The sequence below is a fragment of the Petaurus breviceps genome, unplaced genomic scaffold (assembly GCF_028583685.1).
Source record: "Petaurus breviceps papuanus isolate PSGF00001 unplaced genomic scaffold, PetGlider_PUasm1.0 90881, whole genome shotgun sequence".
In the NCBI taxonomy this organism is placed as follows: domain Eukaryota; kingdom Metazoa; phylum Chordata; class Mammalia; order Diprotodontia; family Petauridae; genus Petaurus; species Petaurus breviceps.
In genome coordinates, this window is record NW_027187369.1 from 6764198 (window position 1) to 6783532 (window position 19335).

The window sequence follows — 19335 nt, forward strand, 5'->3', positions numbered from 1 at the left end:
TGGGGAGGGGGCGGGGAACAGGGCCAGTGAGGGACCCTGCTCTGCCCTTCTGGCCAAGAGGTTTCCAGCCAGTCTCCAGTTGTTTATTCAATCCCTGTGATGTGTCAGAAATGGTGCTGTGGCTCCCAAGACAGAAATGAAACAGTCCCCACTCTCAAGGAGAGATTCCACAGTGTTGGTGCCCCAGATCTGGCATTTAGCAGCCTGATGACCCAGGGCCAGTCACTTGAATTTCCTGAACCCCAGCACCATTGACCTCATGGGAGCCCATAAAGAAAGTGCTTTGTCAGCCCTTCGGGGGCTCAAGAAATAAAGGTTCTCATTATTGGGAATGGTTAAAAGGGGCTAATGTCTTTACTTCGAGGGGCAGGTGGGCAGGACTACGAAATGGATTCAGGAATGGTTAGTCGGAAGTCACTGTGTGCTCTGAATCTCAGAGTTGGCAGGGAACTGCCAGGCTATCTGATACAATCCATTCCCTGAGTACAAATCTCTACAACCTGCTTCTTCCAGGGAGGAAGGAGACCTCCAATATGGGGGAGGCATCGACCTCAGGAGGCAGCCCAATCCTCAGTGGGACAGTTCTCATTGGGAAGAAATTCCATCCTGCCATCCATCCTCCATTGATCTCTCTGTTATTCCCACCAATCACTCATTTGGCCCTTTGGAACCAAACTGAGAAAAGCCAATTGCCTTCCTCTGATGGGCTTTCTGATCCTTAGAGGTTCTCTTCCCACCCCCCAAATTTTTCCTTTTCTAGGCCTAGCACACCCTATTCCCAGACTCTTCACCACCCTCATTATTCTCCTCTGGATACACTCCAGTTTATCAATGTCTTTCTTAAAATATGCTCTCCCTACCCCCACCCCCCACCCGCAGCGCTCCAGCTCTGGGCTTCGGACCAGGCTCCTCCCTGATTTACAGAGAATAAGAGGAGCAGCTGTTCCGTTACCATATCCCACAGTTCATACATGTAAACCTCAGGGTCCACCAAAACCCTGAGATCTTTTTCAAACAAACTACTGCCTGGAGTGTAATCGATCTGAAATTTCCTAGGATCGTTGGTTTAGAGCCAAAGGGGAGGGAAGGGCTCATTGGATCCAATATTCTTTCTCACTTTCCAAAGTGGGGGAAAGGACCTACCTGAGGACACACAGGTAGTGGCCAAGCTTGGGTTTGACCAACAGAATCCCTTAAAGGGAGCGGAAATTGACTTCATACCCATTATTCTGCCTTCCACAAAGAGAATGAGGGGAGTGTCTCGATGATTTTCTGAGAGAACACTCAGTAACAGTGGCTAGAGCTATGCCCTTGTATGCAGCGCAGCTAAGCCTGTTATCCCCATTAGAGCGTTAGCTCCCAGGGACTGTTTCCCATTTGTCCTTGAATTCCCAGCACCTAGTACAGTACCTGGGACACATAAGTGTTTGTGGAGAGGCAGTGGAGTGAATGGGCACTGGGCTTGGAATCAAGAACACGTGGGTTCAGATCCTGCTTTAGACGCCCAATAGTTGTGTGATCCTGGACCAGTCATTTTAACCTCTCTGGCCCTTAGTTTCCTCATCTGCAAATTGGGAAGGAGGGGTTAGATTCCATGGCCCCTAAGGTGCCATCCAGCTCTAAATCTGTGGTCTGTGGGTGACTGACTCTTGCCCCAATACCGAGTCCACTCCTCTACTCACAATAGATGTATACTATGTTTAGGGTTATTGCTGAATGAGCCCCATCCAGTACAGTCAGCCCTCAGAGTGGAGGGGGGAAGCTTCATGCTCACATCTCAGATCACTGTGCCCTGGGCATGTGGAAGGACCTTTTAATAGGACTAGGATGATAATTCTTTTTTTTTTTTTTTGCTTTTTGGAGGGGGGAAGTTAGGGCAATTGGGGTTAATTGACTTGCCCGAGGTCACACAGCTAGTATTTGTGTTAAGTGTCTGAGGTCGGATTTGAACTCAGGTCCTCCTGACTCCAGAGCCGTGCTCTATTTACTTCGCCACCTAGCTGCCCCTAGGATGGTAATTCTTAACAAAGAATTGGGCAGAACTTGAATTAATAATTCACTCCTTCTCCTCCATAACTCAGTGTTTCAAAGTCTAACAGCTCTTGCAGAAAGTTCTTGGAAAAAGGAAGAAATCTGATGAGCAGATAATCATGAATCAGAACCAGGGCTAAAAGAAAAGCTCTAACCAGTGGGCCACAGTCCCACTTGCAGCCGCTTTTCTCCCTTCCCCCCACCCCTTCCCCAGACCAAATGGCCTGATAGGAGTAAAAATAGTCTCCTTGCTAACACCCACCAGGATCAAGTTTCAGGGGCTTATGGTCCTTATTCTTCTGGGCATACATAAGCTGATCCCTGAGGGTAGGGGTGGGCTCTAGGGATAGTATTGCACAGTTAATGAATTCCTGCGGAGTACCCCCCACCTCCCATTTCCCACCTCCCACCTTGCCCTCTGAAACCGGATCTTCAGCCTGAGGCAGTAAATGGACTGGGGGGGGGCCTATCCTGGTGGGGGGATAGAGCTAGGCAACTCATTGCTCCCCTCCCAAGTGTCCTGGCCTGCAGCTGTAGAGCCCTAGGTGCTAAATGGAGCCCCTTTGGAATCACACAAATGATTTAAATGACAGCTTTTGTTATTCTTCACAAATTGGAGGTCTTTGGGAATTCTTCTCTCCTCACTAGAGTACCCAATGCATAGTAACCGAAAGTTTACTCTTTGCTGGTGGTGAGGAGCAGGTCTCCTAGGGCATCAGAGCACAGTACCACCTAGAAAGCTTTAGAGGATCTGAGTTCGAGAGGCAGTGTGGTCAGTCCCCTGGACAGAGCGGGAGCTGGGTGGCTCTCAGCTCCATTTTACAGAGGAGGCAATAGATAGGTGAGGGCAATTTGACAAGTCACATGGATAATGCCGCCCAAGTCAATCCCAGGTCATTTGGACTCCCACAGAGTCTTTCTCTCCATCTACTAGGCCCCCCTGCCTCTGGTTAGAGAGACAAGACTCAGAGTCTCCTAACTTTTGGACAGATGTTGACCACCTACTCTGGACTGCATCTTGTACCTGCCCATTTCTCTTTCCTGGGTCTCCCCCCAGCCCCATTAGAATGTACGTTCTGTGAGGGCAGGGATGGTTTGGGCTCTTCCTTGGTAGGGTTGCTATGCGCCTTCCCCGAGGGCCTTTGGGCTGGGTCAGGTTAGATGGACTCCTAGGGTTCCCTTCTCCAACTTCACTGAATTCGTTTCTTCTCCTTGCTAAGCTCTCTCTGCTTTCCTCAGGCCCTGCAACTGGTTCCTTTTCTCCGATGTCCTGAAGAGACTGAAGCTCTCCTCCCGGATATTTCAGGCCCGCTTCCCGCACTTTGAAGTCATCGCCTTGCCCAAGGTGGAGTTCTATCGGCAGGTGGTTTCCAGCCAGCTGCTCACCCCTGCCGAGAGGCCTGGGGACCTCGACTCCAGCCCCCTGGCCAGCACTGAGACTATTGAGCTGATCCGCTATGAGCCCGAGTTGCTGCAGCTCCTAGGGTCTGAGGTTGAATTCCAGTCCTGGAGCAGCTGACGGGCTTGCCCGCCAGCCCTTCCCTGTCCCCCCTCCTCCAGCCAATTCCCCTCCCCCTCCCCCTTTTTCGGACTGACTGCAGTATGAGGCAATAATTCGGACCAACTAGAAGCAGCCTTATCAATGCCAGCATTAGTGACTGGAGTCTTTGGGTTCAAACTCCCTCTCACCTCCCTCGAGTTGCGGTCAAAGGGGGAAAAGATGTATCCTTGGTCTCAAAAGATCAGAGAGGACCCGCAATGACTGTGAGAGGGGACAGGGTGCCCTCAACTCAGCTCACCTCACCCTCCTAGGCAAGGAGCCAAGCACCAGCTGGTGTCTTTGGTGCCTGGCCCTAGGGTGGGCTCAGGGATCCCTGGGCGCGCGTGACCAAGCCCCGGGCCGAGGGAAACAGACCCAGGTCCAGTTGGCGGTGCCAGCCCTGGTCGAGAAATTAGAAAACTCTTTCTCTAGCAACAGCCCCTTTCCCGTATTCCTCCATGTCTTCCATAATATTTATTTAATTAGTATTTAATTTGTATTGTTTCCTTGGTTTCTGAGAAGTCTGTATCACTGTGATGATTTGAGGCATCATCTTGAACGAGGGGCTTTGTTCACCTTTTAATTTTCTTCCCTTCCTTCTTGGAGAAGCCCTGGGAGATGAGCCCTGTCTCCCTCCTTGGGACAGACCTTTCTGGCTTCCTGGCAGAGGGGGGGAGGTGATGGTGATCTGAGAAGCTGAAGCCGGGGGGTAGGCAGAGCTGTGTGATGCTGTCCACAAGCACAAGGGACTTGGATTCCAAGGGTTGTGTATTTTCTGCCTGACTACCCTTCTCCCTAACCCTATCCCACTCTAGGCTCACACATGCTTTCCAACAACTCTGCCTGCCTTAGCTTAGTTCTCTTTGGTGAAGGAGTGATGAGCTGCTATGACAAAAGGATGGTTGAAAATGAGTCCTGGAGGGGACTGGGCCCCTTCTTCCTTTCTGTTACTTTACTATCCCTCATCCTCTCCCCTCCTCCTTTCTCTCAGTCCCATCCTCCTGTGCCTTCCTCTCCCCACTGTCCCTCATCTTCGATTCTCTTCCCATTTCCTACTGCCATTCACATCTGCCCCCCTCTCTACTGCCATTCTCCTCTTTCTCTTCTTGTTCCCCCCCTTCCTTCTCACTCCCCCACATTCTCTTTTGATGACTTCATTAGGCTCCCTGACCCCTGGCTACATGTCACCTCCAGGACTCAGCTGTTTCCCAGGCAAAGGCAAGAGAGATGTTTCTCCCTGCCCCCCCCCCCAGCACAGGCCCCAACTCCACTTGCTCCAGTCAACCCAGCTGCGGGTTGGCCCTCCCAGGCTTCTCTCCAGCCCCAGCCTTTGGAGGAGCCCTCAGTCCATTGCCCCCACCTGTCCTGGTCCCCTGCACCCACTCAAAACAACCAGACGGACATAAACTTGTTACTTTTCTATGAACTGATATTTTTCAGAACAGTTCTTAGGGAGAGAGGGCAGCTACCCAAAGGCAGACGTGGCCCCTCCCTGGCCTTCTCTGGTTGTAGATGGTACAGTTTTATTGTACAGGGGTAAAAAAAAAAAAAAAAGAAAAAGAAAGAAAAGAAAAAAAAGTAAAAAAAAAAAAGAAAAAAAGAAAAGATTCTCCAAAAAAAAGCCCAAGTTTGAGGATGGGACAATCTGTTCTCTGGAGTCTCCTGACCCTGGCCAGGAGCAGTTGTGGTGAATTTTCTTCGTATTGTCTTTATTCCCCAGTGGGCAGCCTGACCTCCCCTTACCTGGGACCTTCTCCCCGCTCCCTCAGTCTCTCTGGGGCCCTCTGGACTCAATCAGCTTTTAAAAAAAAACTTTTTCTTTTTTAAAATATATATATTTAAACATATAGAGATATTTTTAAATATATATATATACATATATAAAGCTGAGGGTTTGGGGTTTGGGTTTTCTTTGGGGGTGTCTTTGGTCTTGGTTTTTTTTCCTTTTTAAAGGTTTTGTCCTTTTCCTTTTGCATTTGGGTGTGTATTCTGGCTGCTCTCTCTGTTTGGTTATAAGCAACAGGCTGTGGTGTCAAAAACACATTTCTATACAGAAAAACCTGTATCAGGCCTCGTCTTGTGTGTGTCCTTTTATTCTCCTCGATCCTCCTGCTTTCCTCACACACACACCCCCCCCCCCCAACCCGGTACACAGCACCCTTTTGTGTGTTTGAAGCCAACGAGCAGCTCTGATCCCTTGAGGATGAGAAAGCCGGCCACTAGTTTTCAAGCCTTGGCATTGATTGGCAAAAGGGATGAGAGAGCCCAGCCTGGCTCCGGGGAATGGGAATGGCGTTGTGTGTGTGTGTGTGTGTGTGTGTGTCCAGTTGTCTTGGGGGTTGGGATGGGGGGGCAGCCTGGGGGATGCATTGATTTGCTTGTGTTTCAGGCATTCCTTGGTTACCGTGGAGATAGCCTGATTCCTGCAGCCCAGGAAAGAATGGTTCTGCTCCTCTGTGCAGCAAAAGGGGGGGGGGGGGCGTATCTTGCTCCGGCGAAGGTGCCCTCCTCGCTCCCCCCCGGGGGGGGGGGCGGAGGGGGCTTCACCAGCTCTGGAGAGGCCAGCCACTGTCTCTTAAGGTCCTAAGCCCAAAGTGGCTTTATTTCTGCCCAGCCGACTTACACTGCAGATCCTATGGGCTTGGTTTCCCAGCCCAGAGTCCCAATGTGGGGATGGGGTGTGTGTGGGGAGAGAGTAATTAGGGTCTGGGCATGAACTCCCACCTCTTGGCGTCATCATAGATCTATTGGTCCTTCTATGGCTGAACGATCCTTCCGGATTCTAGGGATTGTGGCTCCTCCTGAGAGAGGTCAAAGGGGTGGGCCTGCCCTCTCTGGCCATCAGGTTTCACTAAGAAGCATTCCTCTTCCCAGTATACCAAACTAAGCCATCACACAAAGGCATTCACAACGGTTTCGTTTAAGCAGAGCCTGAAGATGTCAGAGCTGCTATAAGCCTTAGAATAGATCACATCCTGTGTCACTCCACGTCTCTGGGCCTCAGTTTCCTTCTCTGTAAAAGGGGAGCGATGGCTAAGATGGCCTCAAGGATGCCCACCAACTCTAAATCTACGAGGCTATAATAATAGCCAGCTACCTTATTTTGCAGGGGAGGAAATTGAAGCCCAAAGAAGGGACGTGATAACTAGTAAAGACCGACGTCCGCGTCTCCCGAACTGCGAGCTAATTTATTACAATACAATGCACATTTTGAAAAGCATCCACCACTCTGCCTGTGTACAAAGGCGTGGAGATAGGAGACGAAAGGGCAAATTCAGGCAACACTAAGACCAGTTTGAAGTGCAGAGTGTACAACAGGGGGAGTAACGGGCCAAGCCTGGCAAGGGAGGCTGCAGCCAGCTTGCCCTGGGCTCTGAAGCGTTAGGCTGACCGAGTGTATTTTAGCCCTGAGGCAGCAGGAGAGCCGGTGAGTATTGCCTTGGAGAATAATCCAAAATTAGCAGACACCCCAAAGATTCACGGCCCCAGGTCCTGTGTTAGCACGCAAAAACTCTCAAAACATGGACCCTCCTGCCCTCTGAGGGTCGAATCCAGCCACAAAGAGCTTTGCAGACAGCTGGGGAACTCGAGCTGGATTTTCCACAACAGCTGGAGAGCCAGGCTACTTTCAAGTAATCCTGGGTGGGTGAGGGCGTTCAGCAGAGTTGAAAATAAACCACAAACGCACTGGGCTCCTCGAAATTCAGTAGTCGGCTAACTTCTTAAGTACCTACTGTGTGCTGAGAACTCTGCCAGGCACTGGAGAGAGGCAGACAGGAAGACAGGTTTCTTGTCCTCAATATAGGAGAGAAACGAGGCACAGACGCGGTGCGCAGCATTCCGTGGTAAAGACGGGTGGTGGAGCTACCGTTTGCTTAGGTTTTGGAGGGAATCTAGGGAGAGAGGAAGACACTGGTGTAAGAAATAGAATGCAGGGGTGTTCTATTGAGAAGCGGGATGGAGAGGGGAGTAGGCTGAGACAAGGTTGAAAAGGTAGGGTGAACCAGACCGCAGCAGACCTTGAATGCCAGGCTGAGGAGCCGGCATTTTAACGTAGAGACAATAGTGAACTATTTCAGTCCTGGGGTGCTGAGGCCGGTAATTCATCAGGAAGATTAGTATTTCACACCTCAATATAGAAAGCTTGACTGGCTCGGCAGGAAGACTTGTCACCAAGAGACTTCGGAGATAGTCCAGGCAGGTAGTAATAAAGCTGCTGGCGGTGAGGCCCGAGAGGAAGGGGAAGGGATGTGAGAGGTGTCGCCAAGGTGCAATTGACAGAATCTGGAGGCCCGAGTGGATGGGTCGGAGAGGTGATTACAAACCTTGGGAACACACAACTGTGTCTCCTGGACAGAAAGGGTGCGGTGGAAAATATGGGATCTGGATTCCGAAAAACCTGGAGTCAACCTCCAGCTCCGACACTGGCTGTGTGACCTTGGTCAAGTCACACAACTACTTCGCCAGCAGTGAAACCGGGCTAATAGTAACTAAAGCCGAGGGCAGTTGCAAGGGTTCAGTGAGACAATGTAAAGTGTTTCGTAAATTTTTGGAGCGCTATAAAAAATGCTAAGTATTGTTATTAAATCGCGGAGCCGTTGGGGGGAGGTTTATTCATTCATAAATGCCTCCTTGCCTAGAATTGTCCTGAGTGCTAGGGGGAGTTGCTAATTCTAGCAGCTCCAATTTCTCCAGGGCTTTGGTGTTTACAAAGCACGTGTCTGCTCACAGCCCTATGTAGCTCCCTGCTCTCAGGGAACCCAACATAGAGAGGAAAAGGCGAGTACACGAAGAACCCGGAGCCCGAGAAATGGAAAGAAATGCAAAGAAGAGGGCCAGGAAAGGGGGGGAGGGGAGGCGAAGTTGGGGAAAGGAGAGGAAGGGGCAGGAGGGGTTTCTAGAAGGAGGTAGCTCCTCGCGCCAGGGCCTTGAAGGGCAAAGGCTGGGAGGTGGGAGATGAAGAACATATGATACGATGAGAACAGCTGGGAATCCATCGGAGGACGAGGAGGGGTTCAGCCCAAGATAAGCCTGAACAGGAAGGGGGGAGCTTGCTATGGGAGGACGTCAAAGGCCAGAATTAGTTGCTAATGGAGTTACGGAAGTTTGTGGCGGACAGACAGGACACGCGGCCCTAGGTCTCGGTTCTGTAGGCGAGCGTCGGGAAGATAGCTCGGGCAGGGAGAAGACTGGGTGGGAGAGGCGGACTGAGGGAGGATGGGATCTTCAGGAAGGCGAGGAGTTAGTTCCATTTGGAACTTGGGGCTGGGTTCGAGATGTCTCCAAGACATCTAATGGGAAGTGGCCAATAGGCAGCTAGTGATGCGGGGCTAGAGCTCAGTAGAGACGGAACTGGAGCTACGGATTTGGGAGTCGGCTGCCTAGAGAAATAATTGGACCCAAGGGAGCAGATGAGATCAGAAGCCGAGGGGGAGGGAGAGGGCGAGCCAGAGCCTGGGGACACCCACGCTTAGGGGGTGGGGCGGGGATGACGATGGGGAAGGGGGTGGAGAGATCGGTGGGCGTGGCCTTCTCCCTGCCGCGCTTCCCCCCCCCCCCCCATCCATAGGGCCGTGGGGGGGGGGGGGGGCGCGGGGGGGGGGGCCCCCCCCCCCCCCCGCCCCCCCCCCCCCCCCCCAGCTAAGGCCTGGGACTGCGCGGGCGCGTGCCCGGGGCGGGGGCCAGGCCTCCCCTCCAGTCCCCTCCCTCCCTCCAAACTGAGCTCCAGCTGCCCAGCCCGCGGGCAGTCTGCCAGCGGCTGGCCTAGGCCAAGCATCTCCAGGCGATCGGCACCAGCAGAGACCTCTGGGCCCTGGGAAGCCAGAGGGCAGAGTCGGTGGCCCGAGAGCCTGGCCTGGAGGCGCGCGCCCGGAAGCCTGGGCGGCAGCCACGTGCTCTACCGTGGCCGGGAGGGAGAGGACCAATCAGCGAATCGGCTCGGAGCGCTGTGAATTCCCTGTTAGGGGAACTGGGTGGGAGAGAGAGGGAGGGAGTTTCCCAGCCTGGTAGACCCTTCCTCTTGAGTTACATGGGACCCCAGAGGCCAGCTCCCGTCTGGTTTACAAAGAAGGCCTCTGAGGTCCAGGGAGGGGAAGGGACTTGTCCAAGGTCACACAGTAAGTGTCCGAGGTAGAATTTATACCCGAATCCTCTGAGCCCAGAGCCAGTACTCTGCACGGGATCATGCTGCCTCCCCCAGTTTTCAGTCTCCTTGTCGCCTGGCTTCTTCCGTGATGCATAGAAACAAACCCAGGTCCCCCTCTTTTTCCCCCTTCGCCTTGATTCTGCTACCTCGCCAGGATACATCCTCTGTCTCTTCTCCCTATCGCTGGCAATCTGACTTTCCACTCCGACGCTCAACTGGAGTCAGGGAAATGTCCTGAAATTTGGGGACCAGGGTTCGAATCCCAATTCATTCTGTATGACCCTAGACAGGGCAAGACGCTTCCTTTCTCTGAAGTATCATTTTTTCAATTCAATAAACATCTGTTAAGCACCTACTACGTGCCAAGCACCGTGCCGAGGCGTCATCTGTACTCAATGATTCTGGACTGGAGAAGAGAGGAGGATGGGGGGGGGGGGGGAGAGCAAGCGAGATGTGACGCTGCCTTCAACTATTGGAAATTAGATTTTTTTTTTTCTGCTTGGCCCCCGAGAGCAAGAGGAAGATAAGGACTAGTTTCAAGGAACATCGTCCCAAGGAATGCTGTCTCAAAATGAAATAGGGAGGAAGGGAGTGGGTTCCTCTTCATTGGAGGTCCACCTGTGGGGACTGGTGGGGTTTTTTCAGACGTAGGTAGCTTCTATCCACTGCATGGCTTCCACCTGTAAAATTCTGTTTCCAAAGCCCCATCCAGCTTTAAATTCTGTGATCTTCTAAGGCAGGGGTGGGGAACCTGCGGCCTCCGAAAAGTTTGGGCTCGGTCAAAGGGCCGCACTTGAGGACCTAGAGGGCCGCATGTGGCTTCGAGGCCGGAGGTTCTCCAGATTTCTCCGCCCTCGTTCACCACCTTGACCTGGATGCAGCTCTCCTCTCTTGCCTTCCCTAATACTGCCCTCTCCTGGTTGACCTCTTACCTGTCTGACCCTCCTCAATGTCTTTTGCTGGTTTCCTCTCCCACCTTTAAATGTGGGCGTCTCCCAAGGCTCTATCCTGAGCTGTCACCTTTCCATACACTCTCTCTTGGTGATCTCATCAGCTCCCACGGGTTAAATTATCTCCCCCAAAATGACTCCCAAACCTATATCCCCAAACCTGATCTCTTTCCTGAATTCTGATCCTTACATCAACAGCCTCCTGTGGGCTGCCTCCAGCTGGATATCCCGCCAAGCATCTCAGAAGCAGCTTGGCCCAAACGGAACTGGGAACTGGGCTCTTCATCCCCACACTGACAGAACTAAAACTTCCGTGTCTGGGTTGAGGGGGCCGCCAAATCCACCATTCCAGTCAGAATAGACTCCTCTCTCATCTCTCTGGAGGCTGTCCAGTCCGTCACTGAGCACCCTAGATGTTGAGAGGGATGCCAAGCTCTCCCATTAAGTAGCTTGTGGCTCCAGGTAGATACTTTACTTCTCTCTCTTTTTTTTCTGTGTTGAGTGTCTGAGGCTGGATTTGAACTCAGGTCCTCCTGATTCCAGGGCTGATGCCGTATTCACTGTGCCACCTAGCCACCCCACTTTGCTTCTCTCTTACATCTGCCAAATGGACAAGTGAGAATCTGTCCCCTCTACTGCAGAACCCTTGGTTAGAGTGCTGGGACAGTAAGTGAAACAGGAAAGGCATGGCCAGGGCTCTGGGGCCAGTCTCGAGACAGTGGAGGAGAGGGAAAAAGAAGGGATGCAGACAACCAGCCCCTTCCCCCAAGCTGCAGCCTGAGCCTGAGGTGAGGGAACAGGAAGGAAGGCATTGGCTGTGGATCAGCAGGGTATCTCTCTTCCTGGAGGAGCAAAGGATGAAGGCTTGGAGGATGCTAAAAGGAACCAAGCCTCAGCCCAGGACAAGGGGGGAGCCTGAAAAATCTGGAGCTTCAAGAGATCAGAGAGGAGCTAGGGCTGGGTGGGGAGTGGGATCCTTCCCAAGTACTAGGCTATGGGGGTGAAGGGACCAGGGAGGCTTGGAGAAGACCAGTACCATCAGTGGCTGAACCTTCTTTAGCATGGTAAGACTTACCAGGTGCTTTCCTCTCAAGAGCCATCTGAGAGACAAAGTGTGAGGTTCATTATTCATCCCCATCTTACAGATGAGGTCCTTGAGGCTCAGAGAGGAGAAGGGACTTGCCTGGGGTCACTCAGTGAGAAAAGAGCAAAGTCAGGACTCAAACTTGTTACAGAAACCACTTGTAATCTGGCTAGAATACTAGGGTAATCCGACCCAAGTATGTTCTTACAATTGCTGCCAAAATAATCTTAAAATTCATCTTCATGCCATTCCCCTTCTCAAAAACCTTCAGGGGTTCCCTATTGTCCCTAAGATAAAATACAAACTTTTCAGCTTGGCATTCAAGGCCCTCCACAATCTGGCTTTGAACTACCTTCCATTCCTTATTGTACATTTCTCCCTTTCACACACTCCAAAGCCTAGCCAAACTAGGTGCCAGCCACCCTCCAATCTTGTCCTATTCTCTCCCACCTTCATGAATTCACACAGCATGTCCCCAAGTTTGGAATACACTTCTTACCCAACTCAGTCTGTCAAAATCCTTCCCTTTCTTCCAGATTCAAGTTTTGGTGACACTGCCTCCAGAAGGCCATTGTCCCTTCTCGACTTTCCTAGATCACTTTGTAGGAATCTCTTTCCTTTCACCCTCTCTTGTATCATACCTATTTGCATGTCTTATTTCCAGTCTTCCTTCTCCAACCCCCACCTGCCAGGCCCCTGTGGCAGGCATCTGCTTTCTGATCCCTTTTTGTTGATGTGGGACCTCCAATTGAAACTTTCTCGCAACCCCTGTGTAATTAGGTGCCTGAGGCACAGAAAAATCAAATTACTTACCCAAAGTCTCATACTAATTAAGTATTAAGGATAGGACCAGAGACCAGCTCCTTCAGTGGTTCCAGATTCTTCCTAAGTTCAAAGACAAACTTTTGTTTTGTGTTAAAAGTCTTTCACTACCTGCCTCAAGCCTGCCTTAGCAGACTTCCATTACTCCCCTTCATTAACTCCAGCTCTCCCAAGGTAGAATAATCTCCCCCACACACACTCACCCTTCTATTCTAAGTTCCTCTGTGCCTAGGACATAGTAGGTACTAGGGGAATCGCTCATTGAATTTAATAGAATTATAGAATGTTAGAGCTGGGAGGGGGTCATAAAGACTGACCATCTAGTTCAACCCATAATCCTACAGTGGAGGGAAAGTGAGACCCAGAGGAAAATAAAAGTAGGAAACTAAGACCACATTGGGGTTTTGGGGTTTTTTTTGGAGGGGGGAAGGTAGGGCAATTGGGATCACGTGAATTGCCCAAGGTCACACAGCTAGTTTTTGTGTTATGTCTGAGGCCGAATTTGAATTCAGGTCCTCCTGGCTCCAGGTGCTCTACTCACTTCGCCACCTAGTAAGCCCACATTGTTAGAGATAGAAGGGACCCTAGAGATCCTAAAGCTCAGAGTAGGAACATGGAAGGGGACTCAGAGGCTGTCTGGTGACAGTCCAACCCCTCATTTGACAGAGGAGGAAACTGAGGACCCCAAAGTTCGGCTGACCTTTGCATCTAGATCTAGAAAAGCCTCACCTTATCCAAACCTTTCACTTTACAGAGGAGCCAACTGAGGTCCAGCGTGGAGAAGGTGACTTGCCTAGGGCCACAACTTGTTAGAGGCTGGGGCTCGGGGGTGGGGGACCGGAGACTAGAATCCTGATCTCTTTCCTTCCAGTTCAGAATTTGGGGAATCGGACACCTTAATTGTTTCTAGTGTGGGCACAGAAAGTGGTCCAAGGCGGGGGTGGGGAGGGAGGAGTGATCAGGGACCACTGGGAGGGGTCCAAAGAGAGAGGCACAGAGGGCAGGAGGCCTTCTTCCACTCTCGGAGCCTGAATCAGGAACCGGCCCCACCCTGGCCACGCCCCGATCTGTGCCCTGAGCCCAGCCCATCATCTGCCCGACAGCGACACCTGCTGTATGGCCGCCTTCATAGCAAACAGGGAAGGCTGGCCTCTGCCCAGCTTCAGCCTTCTCTCTCCGGCCTCCATCGCTCACATAAAGAAGCACAAGATAGAAGCTGAGCTACTCCTTCCTTGAGGCACCCTCCGCCATTTCTATCTAGGGGATGAGTGGTGGGACCCAATGGAAAGAACCTCAGCCTGGGGAGTCAGGCCCACCTGGGCAGTAAACCCTTGGGACACTCCCTAGCTGTGACCTTGGACCAGTCCCTTCCCTTAATCTTCAGTTGCCCTATCTGTAAAATGAGGGAGGTGGGGAGGGACGAAGTAAATGATCTCTGAAACTGATCCTTCTGAGCTGATATTACCACAGAATCATGGACTCTTCTTTAGCTGGAAGGAAGCTTCAGGAACATTCTTTGTTCTGGTTGACTTTCTATTCCTCCATGAATGCATTTAAGGGATTTCACAACAATCCTGTGGGCCACAAACCATCCTTCACTGCCCCAATGGTGTCACCTGGCAGGCCCTAATGGGAGAAGATCCAGGGCTAAGCTAGGCCGGGCTGGGTTGGGCTGGGAGGGCAGCTCCAGGTAATAGGCTAGAAACAACAGGCCTTTCAGTTCAAGATAATATTAGCCCCAAGGCTCCAAACCTTCTCTGCCAGGTGACAGGGCTGTGAAGGACAGTCTAGGGAACAGCCATGCCAAGGCTAAAGGAACTAGGGACCCTATTCCCAGTTTTTGGCCTTCTCTCTCCCCTAGAAAGCCCAAGAGACTGGTAAAAAAAAAAAGCTGCTGAGGGAGAGAGGAAAGGGGGGGCAGTGGGTATGCAGGTCCTAACCAAGTACCAATTCTTCTCGAGGTTGGTAGAGTAGTAACTCTGACCCACCAAACCCATTAAAGTCAACATCTTTTATTTTTTTAAACTTTTATTGATGCCTTTTGTTTTTACATCATAGTCATTTGCCGTTATACCACCCCCACCCCTAACCCCACCCCACAAGCCTTCCCTTGTAACAATGAAAACAGTTAAGCAAAACCAAGCAACACAGCAACCACGTCTGACAGCGTATGCAATATTCTGCACCCATGGTCCCGCCACCTCTCCAAGGAAAGGGGGGACATGCATTTCCTCATCTTCTCCAGGAGGGTGCAGATGGGTCACTACAATTACACATGCAGCTTTAGTGTTCTTATCGTTTACATAATTGCAGTCATTGTGTATATTGTTTTTCTGGTTCTGCTTACCATTCAATTTGATTTCAAAAACATAGAATTCAGAAGACTTAGAGATAGCTGGAAAGGAGCTTAAAGACCATTTCATTTTACAGAGGGGAAACTGAGGCCCAGAGAGGAGAAAGAAGTGACTGCCCAAGGCCTCCAAATTCAGTGTTCTTTCCACTGAGACAGGGAGGCCCAGGACTAGCCTACGTGTCCAACTGGAAGGGAACATGGGTGCGACTGATTAATAGTCAATCACACAAAATCATTTCTACCTAACATGGAACGTTGGATAGGGAGGGAGTTATACTTAAGTCAATAGGGCTCCTTGATTCTGCTCGGCTTTGTTAGAAAGCTTTTCCTGACATCCAGCCTCAAACTGCTGCTTCTTCTTCTGCCCCATTCCGATGCTTGATGTAGGAAGCACGCTGTCTTCCAATGTCCCCATGCCTTCAAGTTGATCCTCCTCCGCTGCAGTCAATTCCCCTGGTCACCTTGGTCTGGATGCCCTCCTACCCAGATCTCCAGATGTGACAGGGCAGGCCACAGCTGAGGGGGAGGGGCATTTGCTAAGCCCCAGACCATGGGGACCTCATTGACCACCATATTCTACTGCTGAGTCATCTCGAGATTGCAGTCTCTTCTGTCTGTCACCTTCAGACAAATAACTAGCCAGTACTTGGAACCCAGGTGTAAGCCTTTACTTAGCCCTCTGGCGTCTCATCTGAGCAGATTCAAGCCATCACTGGAGCTGTCAAAACCTTTTTCATCTAAGGTGTTATCTACAAATTTAATAAGCAACAAAATCTATCCCTTTATCCAAATCACTGCTAAGGATATTAGGCCGGGACCAAGCACAGATCCCTGGGGGATCCCCGAAATAGGAGGGAAGAGTTCCCAACAATGAAAGCTATCTCAAAGCCAAAAAGGGAGGGCTTCTACCCTATTGCAGACCTAGGCTGAGTTTGTGTAACTATCTCAGGTTCTGGCCACAGACAAACCCAGTTTATGGGCCGTTCATCCTGATGGGCTTCACATAAGACAGGTGGGCACTTCTCATCCTAGCCCAGAATGCTCCCTCAGCTGCTAGGCCCCTCCCCTCAAATGACTGTCTATGCATTGTACATAGTTTTTACTTCTCTTCGAACATATTCGCTCCCCTTTCCCCATGTAACTCCTTGAACACAGGGATTATTTTGGTCTGTGTCCCTGGTGCCTCACCATGCCTGGCACAGAGTAGGTGCTTGGTATTTGTTGATGGATTGACTGGTTGAACACCCAGACACTAGAGAATGGGGACAGGCCCAGATTCCAGTGGACAGTGTAGACCCAGCTCTAGGGCCCCTCCACCACAGAGTGATCAATCAAGGATGGGGCCTAAGAGCCGTAGTCCTCCAGATCTGGGTTCAAAGTCCCAGTTTCAGCCTCAGTAACTTGAGGGGTCTCTAAGATCCAGCCCAGCTGGAAATCTTTGGATTCTATGGAGAGAGCTATTCGGGCTGCAAGGGTGTGGGCATTTCCATGGGCCACCCAGGGGCAGGGCCTGCTTCCTCTGGAAGCAGATGGGAAAATGACTACATCCGATGATTCCATTGGCTTCCCTTCATACCTAACAAGGTTCCTCGGCCCCAGGAAGTCCTGGGACAGCAACAATCTCCCTGTCTTCCTTCTCCCATCTCCTGATAGCTGTAGGAAACTATGCCAAGAGGAGGCCTCTTTGGCCTAGAAAGGCAAACTCTTCCAGGGGGGCCAAGAAGGACACATACAATCAAGAAAGGGCTGAAGGGAACAAGCACTAAGCTGTTCAGGAGACCCCGGGCACAGAGATCTGGGGCCCTGCCCACCCTTCTTCAGCCTGATGGAGGCAGGTTTTGGTCAAGTCCAAAGCTATCCTCTCCCACATTGGGAGACCTCTGGACAGTGATGATTGCCAGAAAAATCGTCCTGGCTTAATATCTAAGTAGCTTCCCAAATGTTTGGGAAGGAATTCCTGAATGATGGACCCAGAATAGGAAATTCAGATGCTTGGGGACATCCCTGGATCTCGAGGTTGGGGTCCACGCCCTCCTCGACCAAGGTGTCCTAACTGTCATTTCTAGAGCCCTTCTTAAGCTTACAAAGGGCTCTCCTTACAACACCTCTGGGAGGTAGGTAGTGTAAGTATTATTTTCCCCATTTTACAGAGGAAACTGAAGCCCAGAAAAGGGCAGTGACTGGCCCAGGATTACAGAGGAAGTGGTAGAACCAGGATTTGAATTCCAAATCCAGGGCTTTTGCCACTAAGACATGCTAGTTTCTACAAACTTGAGCACCTAAGTGCATGCATGTGGGAGGGCACACAGACACACAAGCACACACAGACAAAGCTCCCAAGCTGCCCCTGGGGACCTATAGCACTCAGGGGGCATCCCTCAGTGCAGGGAATGGCAATGAAGAAACTGATTCAGGCAAGGTTACTCAGCTGCAAGCCAGTTCAACTCCCCAGTGACTGGCCATGGTTGTAGGGCCCTACATGGGGCCCTTCACTTCCCCCCTCCCCCCTCCCCAAGGAGCTCACAGTCTAGTCAGGGCAACAGAAACAGCACCCAAAAGTTAGCACTGCCCAGCATGAGTGGGGGGCTTTTGTGGGCACCAACCTCCTCCAGGCCACCCAAGCCACCTCTCCACCCACCAGCTCAGAGCATTTTTCTCCAAAGGTGCATGTCTCTGGATGTCTCTGAAGCCCAGGCCTTGGCTCCAGAGATGCCCAACTAATTATGGTCAAAAATGGCAAAGGGCTGGTGACAGGTTTCATTGGCTTCTTGCTGGCATTCAAGGATCAGAGGATCTCTATTGTTAGAGGGGGCCTTCAAGATTATCTAGTTCAACCCCTCATCTTACAGATAAGGAAACTGAGGCTCAGTAAAGTGAAGGGCCTTGCCCAAGATCACAGAGTTAGGGAGTGGCAGAGCTGAGGTTCAAAGCTGTGTAATGTGGCTCAAAATCCAGAGCTCTTCCACTGCTCCTTGCTGGTTCTAGGCAGGCCCTGATTGGCAAAACTGGCTGGGCCTCTCCTAGATGCAGCAAGGTTAGAGGCCAGCTTCTTTAACACAGAGGGTCCCTGGGGGCTTGGACATAAACAATAAGGCTAATGGCGGAGAGCTCCTCCCCACCCCATGCTTGCTGGTGCCCTTGACTTCTCTGCCAAGCTCCCCCAGGTGACTCCAAAGCACGCACCAGGGAGAGGGGAGAGGAAGGTTCCATTCAAGATGGCAGCCATGAAGAGATTCACCTAGAGATGGCCCTGGCACTTGACTGGTGGGTGGAGCTCCCTTGAGGAGTCCTTCTCCAAAGAGGGCCAGAAATTCCTCTCCTCAGAGCTCCCCTTCTCTACCTCCTTTGGCTCCAGTCCTGGGGTCCTGGAAAGGACCCAGGGCTCCAGTCAGCACCACTCCTGACTGAGTCAGGTTGGGCTCAGCTACCAGCAGGGCCCCTGGGCTGGTGGCAAGTTCCAGTTCAGCCACGGGGGTCAGGCCGACAGAAGGGCAGCTGGTGGGGGTCTGAGGCAATACTGGGATCCCTGGGGCTTCCTGGGGCTGGGAGTTACCCAGGAGCCCCTGCATCTGAAGCTGCTGAGGCTGCCTTAAGGCCTCGTCAGCCACGACACCCTGCAGGTAGGAAGGGGGCCCGGGAAGTGTCTCCTTCACTCCTGGAGTCCTAATGATGGCAGCAACCAGGGTCCCTGGGGTCCTGGATGCAGGCCCAAGGGCTGCCGATGAGAGACTGCTAAGGACAAATGGACGCCCCGCTGGGGCCGATCCCTCTGGGAAGCTAGATCCCAGAGGGAAGGCAGCCTGCAGGGTTACAATGTCCTTGAAGGCTGAGGCTGAAGGGACCCCCTGGAGGACAATTTGGGGTGAGGTGGCCGAGGTGGCCGAGGAGCCGCCGGCCAGCACTGTGGCCAGTGGGATGGTCTGAAGGGTCAGGGCTCCGAGGCCTGAACTGGCTCCTGCTGCAGACACTCCACTGTGGTTAGAAACCAAAGATGCACTATAAGGAAAAAGAAAACAAGGAGGATAAGGCAGGGGGCAGCTCCCAAACACACTCATGTTTTACCACCTCTAAGCATTTGCTTAACACGTCCCCTCCTCTTGGAATGCCCTCCCTCCCTCTCTTCACCAGTCCAGTTATTACCTTCTTTTAAAGCGTAAGTAACTCAGATGCACCTTCTCTAGGAAGGTGATTCCTTTCTCCTTGTAGCATTTTCTTAGGGTCTTTAATTAAGGGTTGGAAGGCATTATTACATTATCATATATTCAAGAGACATTAGAAGTTGTCCAATCTGACTCTCATTTTATAGATGGGGAAACTGAGGTCCAGAGAAGGGAAATGTCATACAGGTAGATGGGATTTGAACTCAGGTACTGTGACTTTAGTACCAGGGGTCTTTCCATTTACTGCACT

At 51.5% G+C, this 19335-nt stretch overlaps 2 protein-coding genes across 5 annotated transcripts in view; one reads left to right on the top strand and one right to left on the bottom strand.

Moving 5' to 3' along the window:
* Nucleotides 1–5641, top strand: part of BCORL1 (BCL6 corepressor like 1) — a 67972-nt gene extending 62331 nt beyond the window's left edge. For both annotated transcript variants that reach the window (XM_069074054.1, XM_069074055.1), the window contains one exon: nt 3271–5641. In XM_069074054.1, the coding sequence (XP_068930155.1) occupies nt 3271–3550 (280 nt within the window). In that variant the 3' untranslated portion in view covers nt 3551–5641. The remainder of the gene's footprint in view (nt 1–3270) is intronic.
* Nucleotides 5642–14582: 8941 nt separating this feature from the next.
* The window catches only part of ELF4 (E74 like ETS transcription factor 4), a 60513-nt gene continuing 55760 nt past the window's right edge, over nt 14583–19335 (bottom strand). For all 3 annotated transcript variants that reach the window (XM_069074056.1, XM_069074058.1, XM_069074057.1), the window contains exon 9: nt 14583–18921. In XM_069074056.1, coding sequence (XP_068930157.1) covers nt 18246–18921 — 676 coding nt within the window. In that variant the 3' untranslated portion in view covers nt 14583–18245. The remainder of the gene's footprint in view (nt 18922–19335) is intronic.